Source organism: Mirounga leonina, unplaced genomic scaffold, assembly GCF_011800145.1.
Source record: "Mirounga leonina isolate KUSES-001 unplaced genomic scaffold, KU_Mleo_1.0 Mir_55, whole genome shotgun sequence".
Taxonomy (NCBI): Eukaryota; Metazoa; Chordata; class Mammalia; order Carnivora; family Phocidae; genus Mirounga; species Mirounga leonina.
This window is the reverse complement of record NW_023270816.1, coordinates 2,465,285-2,479,246: the sequence shown is the minus strand read 5'-3', so window position 1 is coordinate 2,479,246 and position 13,962 is coordinate 2,465,285. Positions and strand designations below refer to the sequence as shown.

The 13,962-nt window shown below is 47.9% G+C and overlaps 1 protein-coding gene across 3 annotated transcripts in view; it reads right to left on the bottom strand.

The window, feature by feature from the left end:
• LOC118001966 (transmembrane protein 181) overlaps nt 1-13,962 on the bottom strand; it is a 71,124-nt gene that overhangs the window by 22,587 nt on the left and 34,575 nt on the right. For all 3 annotated transcript variants that reach the window (XM_034992176.1, XM_034992178.1, XM_034992177.1), the window contains exons 3-6: nt 11,875-11,930; nt 9,904-9,994; nt 8,556-8,677; nt 5,350-5,460 (exon numbers count right to left, since the gene is read on the bottom strand). In XM_034992176.1, the coding sequence (XP_034848067.1) occupies nt 5,350-5,460; nt 8,556-8,677; nt 9,904-9,994; nt 11,875-11,930 (380 nt within the window). The remainder of the gene's footprint in view (nt 1-5,349; nt 5,461-8,555; nt 8,678-9,903; nt 9,995-11,874; nt 11,931-13,962) is intronic.

Below are 13,962 nucleotides of genomic sequence, written 5' to 3'. Positions count from 1 at the left end.
GGGAAAAGTTGTGGCTTAGGAAGAAAAAAGAGGAAATGAAATGTGAACAGCTGATGGCAGTGTCACTCCAGAATCGACCTAAAGGGCACTTAATTAGAGGGGAAAATGCCCAGCTCAGCCCTTTTCTAAGGACACAGGAGATAAGCAGTATTCTCCTATGTACCTGCAAGACCGGAGGGTGGTCTTGACTTGAACACGGCAGTGGGATGTGGGCAAGATGCACGGAGAAGAACAAGAGCTGAGAGAGGAGGCAGAGATAGAAGGAGTGCTGCTCCACTTCAAATAGGTATGTACATAAAGTAGAAATCAGTGAACCAGATGTTCGCAGAGTATGCGCGTGAGAACAAAAGGAAAGACATGAAGCTTCTCAACGTAAGGGTACACGGCATCAACAACAATGCCAGACAGAAGATAAAGCCCACACAGCAGGCGACACAAGAAAACGACCATCAACCATCTAGGTATCTGCAGAAGGGCAGACGTATTCTGCCGAAAACAGAGCGTCCGAACATTTGGGGGCTGCCCTTGTGATGATTCTCTCTCCTGGTAGGTTGGAGAAGCAACCAGGGTAATTTTCATCCTGAACTCGATTTCCATCAACGAGGAAGAACTGGCTAGTGAAACCGATGGGGACGCCCAGGGGCAGGTGAAAGCCACAGCGACCAGCACACTCAAGTCCCCAGATGCCAAAGATCTCCAAGGAAACGCCAAACAACAATAGAAACCCTCCCACGTCAAATTCCATCAAAGCAGCAAGGACTGTCTGAAGAAATATATGTGGTTAAACAGGCAGCCACGTGATGAGCTCTGAGTTTTCAAGTGCACCACATATCCTGTTAAGTTTTTACTGGAAGGTACCATACCTACAAAAAGCTGCATGTGTGCGACTCAATGAACCATCACAAATGGAACACACCGGTGTGAACAGTGTTCTGACTGAGGAACACCATCACCGCGCCCCAGAAGCCCCCCGGCCAGATGCCCCCTTCGAGTCACTAATTACCCAAGGAACACTAATCCTGATTTAATGGCGCAGGTTCATTTTGCCCGTTCCTACCACTTACATAAACAGAATCGCACACCATGTGCTATTTTGTATTTGGCTTATCGCCTTCAACACCATGCCTGTGAAAGCTGCCACCGCTCCTCCTTCCTGCCACACGACACCCCAGAGCAGGCACGACCGTGCCACTGGGAGCCATCCTGTGCTGATGGGCGCGGGGCGGAGCCAGGAGGAACCAGCAGGGCCGATGCGTATGCATCTCCGCGTAGCGTTTCCGCCGCCGCTGGCAGAGTACAAGGGCTCGGGCTGCCCCGCACCCTGGCCGGCTTCGGCGTCTTCCTGACTCCTTCACCTCAGCCATTCCGCTGCGTGGACAACGGTATCACTGACATACTTTTTGTATGTATTGTACTGGTTCTATTTTCTTTACTTCCAAAACGGAAACGAAGTCAGCTTGTGATAAAAAGACAGATTAGATGGGAACAACTTTTTTTTTTTTTTTTTTAGATTTATTTATTTGACACAGAGAGAGAGACAGCTAGAGAGGAAACACAAGCAGGGGGAGTGGAAGAGGGAGAAGCAGGCTCCTGGCTGAGCAGGGAGCCTGATGCGGGGCTCGATCCCAGGACCCTGGGACCATGACCTGAGCCGAAGGCAGACGCTTAACGACTGAACCACCCAGGCGCCCCAAATGGGAACAACTTTTAAAAGCTTTTTAAAAGGTAAAATTGTAAAGAAAGAGGGCAAATAATTAAACCTATACCAGGGTATTAGTAACTACCACGGTTTGGCATAAAACTTACTCCTGAAATTTCTAGCAGCTCATGCCGAAAGGGAAATGTGGTGAGCCGTAGAGCTTTCAGTCTATGTCTCGTAAAAGGAGTTCATAACAAACGGTCAAAAGGAATTCTGTCTGGAGGTTTAGATCAGAGTTCACAACATAATGGATACTTTTCAACAGCAATTTTATAAAAGATACAGACACACTTTGCGTAAGGTTCTCTGGTTTCTTAACGCATCTCTGTACAAGTTTTGGACACAACACTAAACCGTGATTTTCTGAGGTAGCTCTTCCATAACTAAGCTCCTCAGAGTGAACTGCCAGAGGGTATGTTGGCTTCCCCTCTCAAATATCAGTTGTCTTAGGAGCCTTTTAAAAAAAAAATAATTTTCTCTTCTGATTATAAAGGTAATAAAAAGCTCATTATAAAGAAACAGAAGAAAAAAATAAACCATTAAGCCTACCACCCAGAGATAGCCTTCCAGAGTTTTCTATAATAGAAAGTGTCCATCAGCACTTTCAATTCATTAACTTTTTTTCCTTTTTTAAAATCAATAGCAGATTATGCTATCTATTCTGTGACCAGTTCATTATTTTAACAGCTACAGAAAAACTAATTTATTTAACCAGAACTCTACTGAAATACAGATTGCTCCTAACTTTCTGCTATGAAAAATATAAATCTTCCTGTACTTTTCTAATTGTTTCATTAGAATAAATGCACAGAAGTAGAATTACTACGTCAAAAAGAAGGCTTTGATACACCGCCAAACTGCCCCCAACACTGAAACTCATTTACACCCCTCATTAACCTGTATGAAAGAACTTGTGAACTTGCATTTCACTAATCCTAGGTGTGATTTTTCTTGTAGGTGTTTTACCATTTGCCAGGTTAAAAAAAAAAAAAAAAAAAGCATTCCTTTTTGAAGTCTCTGATTCTTTGGTTTATAGCAAGGATAAACAACATTTCACAAGTCTGTTGGCCATTTGAATTTCTTAATCTGTGAAATGCTATGGTGTTATTCTTCAATTCAACCCATATATATTTATTATAAGCCTAACTGTTGCCAGGCGCACTGTTGGGTACTGGGAATACAGAAATGAACAAAAATGGAGGAAAATCTTAGGTAATATCCCCACAGATTGCAGGGGTCTCATGTATCAGCATTCTGGATGCTGAAGAGCACTACCCAGAATGCAGCTCTGCCTAACAGCATCATTCCAGATGAGCCGTTCTGACGGCAATTTCCTTGCTGAGCCCTCCAGTGAGACCACATCACCTGCCTTCTTGAGCAACAGTAGAATGACATGTACCAAGTTTATCTGACATATGTACCAAATTATATAGGAGTAAGTCCAAGGGGAAATAAAACAGAAAAAATGGAGGGGAGAACCCCAATCAAAAACGAACCCATGTATTAGGGACCCATGTAATAGGGTTGGGGTGGACTGAGCCTGCGGGGAACGCTGTGGAGAATGCTGATAAAGGCTTTCAGGGGATGAAACCCCGACAAAGATGGAAAGGAGAGGTCCTCTGTCTGAGAAACACGGTGCTCTTTGCTCTCTGCGTTCTTGATTCGGGGTAATTCTAAAATAGCAAAGTCTAAAGCACAGATGGTTAGCACAGCGTGGAATCAGTGTGCCTGAGCTTAGGGCATCTGTCTCAGACCCTATCAGGGTTCAACCTCTGCATCATGAACTCGAGGACACAGGCAGGACGCTGGCCAGATGTTCTGAGGAAAAAGCTCTAGGAAATCTTTCATACCACAAAGAACAGAATCCAGATTCGAACCCAAAGGGTGAGGAGAGGCTGGACCCAGAAGCCAAAACCACTGAAAAGAAACTCAAGGGCACAGTGCAATGCCTGAGCGGGGTTCGGAGAACTGTTACAGAGCAACCACAGAGGCAGAGAATGAGAAAGACTCACTATGGGTCGGAATGAGAACAGACTGAACCGCAGTTACGGAGGAAAAAGTCCGAGGGGTGTTTAGCAGTTGGCAGAACATGAACCGACAGGTGATGAGGCTGCCAGAGGAGCCAGCTGTCAGGCTCCAGCCACACCTCGAGGGCTACCTGCTCCTTCTACTTCACAAGCCGCCCCCCCCCCCCCCTCCACCCCGGCCAGGCTGACTGGGACAGCCCCAGGAAGGAGACCTGGAGCCTGCCAGGTCCAGAAGCCACCCCCAGGGCCGTGTGAAGGAAAGGAAGAATCTCCGAGGGGCTGAGGCAACATTTTTAAATATCTGGAGAGCTATCATGTAGATAAAGAGCAAAACTCATTTTGGGTAGTTTGGAGACAACATGAAAAAAAAGTAATACGAATGTTAACAACAGGTGCCATTTGCTGAGTGCCTCCACTGAGTAGGCATCGTGCATGATCCCACGCCCAGCCGACCTCCACAGGCCCCCCAGGAAAATGGGGAGCACAGGCGCCACCGCAGAGGTGGGCCGGGTGAGGCAGTGCATGTCCAGCACGCAGGAGAGGGCCTACACAACAAAACCTCTCAGGAGACGGCACCCATCGGTCCAAGTAAGACCTGCACGTGAATGTTCACAGCAGCAGTATTCATGAAAGCCCCAAACGGAAAGAGCCCAAACGCCCGTCAACCGATGAGCAGATACACCAAATGGAATCTACCCACACAGTGCAACATTCAGCAAAGCACGCGGTGCTGATACCCTCAAAACCACAGGCGAACTTCGAAAATACCACCCTAAGTAAGGAAAGACGTCCGTCCCAAAAGACCACATATGCGATCAATCTATTCACATGAAATGCCCAGAACAGGCAAATCCACAGAGACAGAAAGAAGGTGAGTGGCTTCTCAGCCCCCTGGGGGTCGGGGGAGGGAGGAATGGGGATCGACTGCTATCAGGCTTCTCCTAAGGGATGGGAGTTCTAGCTCAGTAAAGCGCCACGTTTCAAAAGGAGCCCGTTACCACCTTCCCTCGCTCGACAGGGCTTTATGAGGCAGCTAGTTTACAGATAAGGACACAGGCCAACAATGTTCAACTGCAGATGATGGCGCCAGGATCTAAACCAGCTCAAACCCGTACTCCTGGTCACTCCGTTGGTTACACTGGTGCACAAGCGAGTGGAAGGAACAAAGAGGCTGATTTCAGTGGCACACAGGACAGCAAAGTCTCACCGTGTGAGCTGCACTGGGCAGGCCCCGGGGGGGCAGAGCCCACGCCCTGCCAGAGGTGGGGCCCGAGGGCGGCTCCCAGCCATGGCGAACGGGGTCCCGCCTTGCTCTTCTTCTACCAGGAGGGTTCACCCGGTAACTCCTGCTGACCTTCCCACGGGAAGGCTGCTCTCTATTCTCTCTGTTCCCAATCTCAGAACACCACAGGGGGTTTCCAATTTCATGCTGTTTCATTTAGCTATACCCGCTTCCATATACTTGAGAAATTATGGTGCCCTATAGTTTTTAGAAACTGTACATGTCTTCCACTGTCCAAAATAACAAGATTTCTATGCTGAGATTTATTTCAGTCATTTGACAGAAGAATGGGTGCTAAACAAATGAGCCATGGAGACACTGAGGTCTGCTGGCTTACTTACCGTGAAGTTCATTTCCTTGATGGGCAGCTTCAGGTATTCAAATCCCACAATCACCGTATACTGCGTGTAGTTCAAGTAGCCCAGGTGGGCCACAATAATTTCTGCACACCTCTGCAAAGATGCAAGGAAGAGCTGTGTCTTTAAAGCAAGCAAGACTGGCTCCCCCACCAACTGACCCATGAAGTAACACACGCCAACAACAGATGAGCCGAACGAACCATCTCCAAGGAACTTGCCAGAGCCCAGAAAAATTCAGATGCCAGCCAAAAACAATTCTTAGAAAGAACCAAATGGATATTTTTGGAAACAAATAATAGATGATTTGCAATCATTAGAATCTTTCTACTTTGGACGATTCAAAATAATGTCACCTGCATAAAAAAGTTAACGCAACACAAACCTGACATTCACACAAATACAAGGGGGCAGGGGGAGCGTAGGTTAAGACACAACAAATCAGACCCCCGAGCCTCACTCTCCTCCCTGCTCACTTCCACAGCCGCTGCGTGATATACAGAGTGCCTGCCCCCTCACCCCAACACCTGTCCTTCCCTACACGGAGTCCCTGTGCTCTCTGTGGGGAGGTCAGGCCCGCACCCAAGGCAAAGGCTACAGGAACAATGGCTAGCGTGATTACACGGGTGTGTGTGCTCACTGCCTGCCCAGAGCCCCCATCTCCTATACAGTTAGGAACCAGGTCCCCCCTACTTCAGTGAGGCTGGGGCGGTGGATGCGGATGTGTACTCAGTGGCTGGGCAGCCAGTGACCTGGGCGCAGCCTGCACCCCTCAGAAGTCCTCTTGCGGTCTGACAGTCTCTGGGTGGCGCCCGTGTGAGCCGTGGCTATGAACAGGGCAGTCACCCCCACTGTGGATCAAAGGCTCCCCAAGCTGTGAATGTCTGAGGTCATGTAGGAAAACAGATCTGGGTGTTCATGGGAAGCCTTAACAATCGGCAGGCAGGGGGTGCTGACCTAAGGGCCAGGGAAGAAGTCAGAAGGGGTGAGTGTGTGTGTCATCCCTGGTCTCCGCAAAACCAAATTTGTTCCCAACAGTCAGGTCACAGGAGGCACGTGGGGACAGGGGCAGCTAAGTACTGAGCAGTACTTAGTACTCAGCGAATGGATCTGTGCTGCACAGATGACCGCTTCTTACGAGTCTGGACTTTCAGAGGATGCTTGAATGAACAAAGCAGTTATATATGAGCCTGCAGGTATCTTCAAGTTTATAAAAACTACAGTGAGACCACCTGATGGTTTGGCGGTTCTCCATTCAAGCCATGGTTTGCGCACCGATCACAATGTGCCTCTGCAAATCCTTGGGGAAAGCACAGCATTCTTACCCGCCCGTCATGGACCACTTGCTACCTGAGGTGGACAGTGTTTTCTCTTCGCGGCAAGACAAAGATAGTATAAAGGGTGGTCAATAGCTCCAGAACACAAAAAGCCCATCTTTTTTTTTTAAGTCAGGGCAGTGTTCCTGGGAGGGCTGGGGAGGGGCCTGCACAGAGAGAGAACAGTAGAAACTGTGGGAGAGGGGAGACACCACGGCGAGGCACCGAGGGCCACTCTCGAGGGGCACAGTGTGGGGGGCACTGCCAGGAAGTAGACAAGCAGCCCTGCGGGCAGCCTGGCGCTGTTCCAAGTACAGGCCTCAGACAAGGTGACCAAGTCGTCCTCGCTGGCCCGAGACTTACCCCGTTTAAAACAGAAAGTCCCCCATCCTGGGAAACTCCTTGGTCCTTGCAAACCAGAAAGATCAGTCACATTAGCCGTAAAATAAAGTCACCAACCGCCTGTTCATCATCACCTGCCCGGTGCGAGAAGGAGCAAAGCTGGAGCTGGAGCTGGAGCGGGAGCGGGACGGGACCCCAGTTGGCTTGGGGGTGGAGGCGAAGCCCGCCCGTGCGGGCCTTCCAGATCCGGCATCTGTCCTCCCTGCCGTTTACGCAGCAGAACTGGCCCAGCATCTACTGTACACAGACATGGGGGGTGCTCGGCCCCCCACTGGGCACTGCCCACTCTCCCATCCGGTATCCGACTTGATCCTCGCCACTTTACAAGGACGGTCAGGGAGGGCGTTACCCCACTTTGAGGACAACACATTTGAGAGGCTGGCCCAGGCCTCCTCCCACGGGTGACAATGGAGCAGAGCGAGAGTCTGGTCACTTGTGCGGCTTTCTGAGCAACACCTGCCCACAAAGTGGACCCCGTGGGCGGAGCCGCTGCTCGGGTCAGGGAGTGGCCACCTTGGGATCCTCAGGCAGATGCCAGCAGGGAACGGACCACAGACGGGGGCCAGCATGAAACAGGAACCCTCCCACCTGAATCCTTTCCTGCCAGGACACACAGGCCTGCTGCTTCCCTGTCCTGTAGCAAGCAGTATGTGGCTGCTAAGGGCACGAGCTCTAGAACCCGAAAGCATGGGCTGAGATCCCAAGCCCTGCTCACTGTGTGTGTCCCTCGGGCAAGTGCTCTGATCTCTCTGAGCCTCAGTTTCTTCTTGTGTACAACGGGGCTCTGGGAACAGGGCTCCGTGGGCCTGCGCTGGGGACTGAGGGAGACCTGAATGTACGGGAAGCCTGGCATGAGGCCTGTCAGGGGAACCACTTTCCTAACCCCCCAATCCACGCATTCTCCTTTCTGATGTTCCCTGTGTTCTCCATACCCCCCACGACCGGCTTCATCCCAGGGGGCCTCCCTGCTATATACAGAGCGATCCCAGTTCTGACTCTCGGGATTCTGACAGAATATGGTGCCAAAAAAACAAGAGTGAGGGTTCCTTTCTCACTTTGGGCCACCAGGTTTCCCATCGCATAACCACACACTGCACCCTGAAGCAGACGCTCTAACAAGTAGGCCGCTCTCCCTACAAGGCTGGGGCCTCAGGCCCGCAGGTGGAGCAGGGCTGGAAACCAGACAATTCGGAATGACCAGGGAGCAGCGCAGACCTTCACAGGCGACAAGAAGCCCATGAACAGCCATCTGTAGACACCCCAGGCAGTACACAGTGAAAACAGGCATCCTCTGTGTGTGTGTGTGTGTGTGTGTGAATGTGTGTACGTTTGTAAGAATTTATAAGGTATCAGTGTAGAGAGTTAGGTGAGTGTTCTGCACCATCACGGCTATGGTTCGATTCTTTTACTCAGGAAAGCAGGCATGTAACAGGGCAGCAAGATGAATAATCGCTGACATTCGAACGCACTCACCCCCGCACAGGTGAGGGTCCTCGTCCGATTGTGAACCTTGTTATGAACGAACATGGTGGTTCCATCTTGAGCTACACCGTCAACCTTAACAGTCATGAGGAAGCTTGTCTGAATAGATGTTTCTACAAAAGAAAGAGATGCAGTGTCAGAGGCCTCCTCAGGCACATCACACTGGCCACGGTGAGTCCCCAGAAGGGTCCTGCAACCAGCTCAGCCTCAGCACATGTGAAAAACCTCACACTTGTCTGCAAAGCAAAGCCTTTCCATCAGGTTCTACGTCCAACCCGTTACCCAGGGGCCTATGTAAAAACCTACATTACAGGTCCCCCAGTTTGGGTTCATAAAAGGGCAAGCATTTCAAGGCTAATGAAATTTTGTTTTTTAATTTCCCACATAAATTTCTAACTTAACTTTATACTAAAACAAAATCAGATTTCTTATTTTTCTGATTACATATTTTATTATTTTTCTGTTTTTATGCCCACTGTTAAAAAAAATCAGAGAACAAAAAAATACAAAGATGTCATTAAACACTTACAATCCCACCATCTAGAGATAACCATAATTAACATGTTATGTCCATCCTTCCAGACCATTTTCTAGGCATACAAATACACAGTGACACCAAATTTATTTGTTTTTTTTTTTTTAATGTTACAAAAGGGGGTTAATTTTTTGGTAGTATACATTTTTTTTTCCACTTAATTTACTGTGGTTCTGGGGTTATCTTTTCAAATTCTTTCACAGCCAAAGCGCCTCATCTGCATCACAGAACATGAAAAACAATGTGGGTGACCATTTTCTCGGTTCTCCCCGGACGACGCGTAACTAGTGCCGCTCCAGACTCGCAGAGCTGCAGCGTTAGGGACCGGACGCGCCGGGGCAGGGTTCTCAGCCTCAGCAGCACCGATATTTTGAGGCCAGATCACCCTCTGCTGTGGGACTGTCCCGTGCACTGCAGGATGCTCAGCACCCTCTAGGTACCAGGAGCACTCCTCCGCCCCGGGGTGACAACTGCCAAGTGTCCCTGGGGGACAGAACCTTCACCTCAGGGCATCAGAACTGAAGGCTCTCCCAGAACCCCAGGGAAAAGGCGCCGCAGCCGTGGCTACCCTGTGGAGCCGCTGAGCTAAGCTGACCGGCGCTCGCTGAGCACTGCATCATAACTTTCTCTGGAAGACGCTGGCAGACATGGAAGGGGCTTCCAATCTGTTGCTGTTATAAAGACTAATGAACATCCCTGTGATCCATCTTTGAGCACTTGTTCAAAGATTTTAAAGCTCTCTCGATCTTTAAAATAGGGTGCTTTGTACAAAGAAACACCGTTCCGAAATGTCAGGCTTCATACCTTTTGACTGATCCAACTCTACAACGCACGTCAGCCACAGTTGCTGATTATATGTAGACAATGGATTTGAAAGGATTTGAATTGGCTTCAGCTAAGGCAAAAAGAAAAAAGAATTAAGTAATCCGTATGACCTTTTCATTAAGTCTACCAAATACCTCATCTTGACGTACAAAATTTACATTTAGTAAAAAAAAAAAAGGTTTGTGTAAGCTCGAAACAGAAATGTGTGGTTTTCCTTTAGACAATATAAGTAAAATTTTGCCTTCCAGAAAAAGACAAGACTAGCTTCCTATTGCAACCCCCTCTGTCTCATGAAAACCTGTAAGCAGGCAATGTCCAGCATCTGCAGCCTTGGGACCATATACCTACTTAAATAGCAAGAAAAAACCATCCTGGAGAAAAACAAAAAATTAACAGTACATAGGATAAGATGTACCATAAGATAATAAAGGACACCAAGAATAGAGCTTGATATTCACAAGAATCATTTCCTCAGTTCCAATATGCCGTACCAGTCACTGTTTGAGGTCTATTGTTTACAGCTTCAGGAAAGTCTTACTGCCCCTGGAGAGAAAAATTAGGCGGGACCCCATCGCCAATGATGCTTCTGTGGTGGGTGCTGAAAACCGTTAATACTGGCTCCTAGCAGCCGTGGGAGACAGAGAACATTGCTTAAGGAGCCCACCGACGGTGCCAAAGAAATGCATTATTTGAATGAAGTCTTTGAACATAAATATGTAGTATCTGTGTTTTAGAACTGACAGAAATGCTCTGTGACTGAAGGCTTGCCCGAAGCCAGGAGGCACTGAAACCTACCAGAGGACGGTCTATCATCTTTCAGAAGTGAGTCTGATCTTTTGGGAGCAAGTCAGTTTGGTGGGACGGCTGCTATTTTTAGTGTCAAAAAAAAGGACTTACATCCTGAGAGAAATTTTATTTTATTTTTTTTTAAGATTTTATTTATTTATTTGACACAAAGAGAGAGAGAGAACACAAGGAGGGGGGAGTGGCAGGCAGAGGGAGAGGGAAAAGCAGGCTCCCCACTGAGCAGGGAGCCCGATGAGGGGCTCGATCCCAGGACCCTGGAATCACGACCTGAGCCAAAGTCAGACACTTAACCGACTGAGCCACCCAGGCACCCCTGAGAGAAATTTTAAAAGACCACACTACGTTCGGGAAATCCCGATGGTAGCACCTCTTTGAATCAGGTCCTCAGGGCAAGAGAGAAAGAAAATCAAGAAACTCAAATGTCAGTGGGCTAACCAGAGGGCCCTTCCCAACTAGCAAGAGTAAGAGGAATTAAAAGGTAAGTTTTTGGACATTTTCCTCCTTTTGCTTTTTTGAAAACTGTAAGGGTTAAAACCTACCAGAGAGCTAAGAGAAGGCAGGCAGGGAGGTGTTTGGGGTCAATCAGATTTAAACGTTATATGGTGCCATGAGAACGTGGGACAACTGCATTCAGTTTACAGGTAAAGATATGTCTGGTATGCAGAAAAAGAAAGGGGTTTAGTTGTTTGGGCTCTCACAATTAGCATTTATTAAAGATTACTGAAATTCTCCAATTGGAAAGACCTTTGTTTTTCTCTAAAGATGAAGAATCAACCACATTTAAAAAAGAAAAGAAAGAGACCTGTGTTAACTTGTGTAAATATAGTAAGAAACAGCCAGATGCCCACGGGAGCACTGTCAGACCTCAGAGTCTAGGAAGACTTGCGGGCGTGAGGGATCGGGGTGAGTCGACCGGCATTTGGAAAGCAACTGCTGCTCCCAGGCTGACAGCACCGTCCTCTCCAGCACTGAGCTATTGCCACAGCAGAGAAGGTCCTTCTAGCAAACCAGAGCCCAGAGGCCAGCAGCTGACAGTGGTGTGAGACGTGCGTGCTGCCTAAGAAGCAAGCTGCACGGCAAGGGAGGCGCGCCCCAAGGACCCTCGGAGTGACCCCGACAGCTGCCCCCTCCACCCAGTCTTACCTTTTTACTGTTATTTAGTGAAAAATTAGCTGCAGACGTCTGGATTACTTTGGGCCCTAAAAGTGTAATAGAGAATGAGAAAAGCAGGTTATTTCTATATCGCTAATTAATTTATTGATTGTTTTTCAAATGCCAAGAAAGACACACATTATGTAGAGGTGGTCTTATTGTCCTGCTCTGTCCTTAGGGGACGTATAAACACACAGACATACAACATCCACACTGCTGCCCGTCATGACTTCCCAACGCAGGGGACACGATATGACCACCACACACCACATATGATTCCCCCAGGATCCATCTACGCCAAAACCTCTCCTTTGCTTTCAATGAGTGCTCGCTCTGTAGTGCTCGGATCCAGGAAAGACATCGTCTATGTATTTTGTGAAGTATAAAGATTTCTGCTAAAAAATTAAGACACATTTATCTGTTCATCCAATTAATCCAGTCTTCCAAAAATATTTATTAAGCTCAGGATATAAAAAAGCATAAAATATATGAATGTACACTCAATGTATATTCCTGAAAGAGCAGATATATAAGCTTCACGGAATCTTACAAGGTAATTTTTCAGAGCTTTGGCCTCAAAGGAAAGCAGCGTGAAGCAGATTTTAATTTAATTCATCTAAAATCACTCTCAGCTGTGATGCTAGTTTTCTGGGCTGCCTCAGTGACCAAGTATCCTCCATTTAGAGGAGGAGACACACAAGTACGCACAGGACTATGTAACAAGTTCATAACAAATGCAGTGACATGTGTCTGGAATGTGTTCATGAATGCTGAGGAGGCTGTCCCTGTGGGGGAAGGAGGCTTGCAACCCCAGTGAGGTTTATCCTAAAAGATTCACAATCTGAGCAAACCCCTGTTCCAGGAAATAAGGCAGTCTGCTTTCTCAGAATTAAGAACTGGGAGTCAGAAAAGTCTACACTCCAGTCTTAGCTAACTTGGCTTTCTGAGTCTGCTTTCACATTTGCAAAATGAGGGCAACTGAGTCAGTGGTCTCTAAGGCTCTCCTAATTCTGAAATCCTAATAATGTTATTACCAGAGGACTGAGGACGGTGATTTTTGTCAACTTGACTGGGCCGTGTGTACCCAGATATCCGGCTAAAGGTGATTCTGACTGTGTCTGTGAGGGTGTTTCTGGATGAGATTCACATTTGAATCAGTGTATGGAGGACAGTAGACTTCCCTGCCAATGTGGCGGGGCGGGGTGGTCTCATCCAAATGGTTGAAGGCCTGAATAGAGCAAAAGGCTGAGTAAGGGAGAATCTGCTCTCTGCCTGGGCTTGCTCTCGGTCTTCAAGCTGGCCCATCAATATTCAGCTGTTTCCAGACACAGACTGGACCTTATCTGGCTCTCCTGTGCCTCTAGCTTGTTGATTACAGATCTTGGAGTTTCTCCGCCTCCATAATCCTATGAGCCAGTTCCTTATAATAAATCTCTCTCTCCCCCTCCACCCCTGCCCCTCTCTCCCACTCTCCCCCCCCCCCCATATATATGCCTCCTATTGGTTCAGTTTCTTTGGAGAACCCTAATATAGAATTTGGTACTGAGAGTGGTTATAGAGGAAGAGTTTTTTCTTTTTTTTAAGATTTTATTTATTTGAGAGAGAGAGGGAGAGAGAATGAGCAGTGGGGAGGGGCAGAAGGGGAGAGAGAAAGAGACAGAGAGAAGCAGGCTCCCCACTGAGCAAGGAGCCCTCTGTGGGACTCGATCCCAAGACCCAGAGATCATGACCTGAGCCGAAGGCAGACGCTTCACCGATTGAGCCACACCCAGGTGCCTGGAAGAAGAGTTTTTTCCTATTGGTTCTGGGGTTTCTGGAACTGGTTCCCTAACCTGATCAGGTGTAAAGATGGTAGTGACTCTATAAGGCAGCACTGGTTCATGAAAATATGCAAACCATCTCCACTGGATACTCCTAGATTCAACCACTTCTAAGAAGGAGCTAAGTGACTCTATTTGTGATATTTTAGAATATTTTTGGAAAACAAACAGAATGAGGTTGACTGGTTGTTCCTAATGTCCCCGGACAAGGTGAGCTCCGGGGTTTGAATTCCCAGCTCCAGTGCTGTGTAAGTGATCT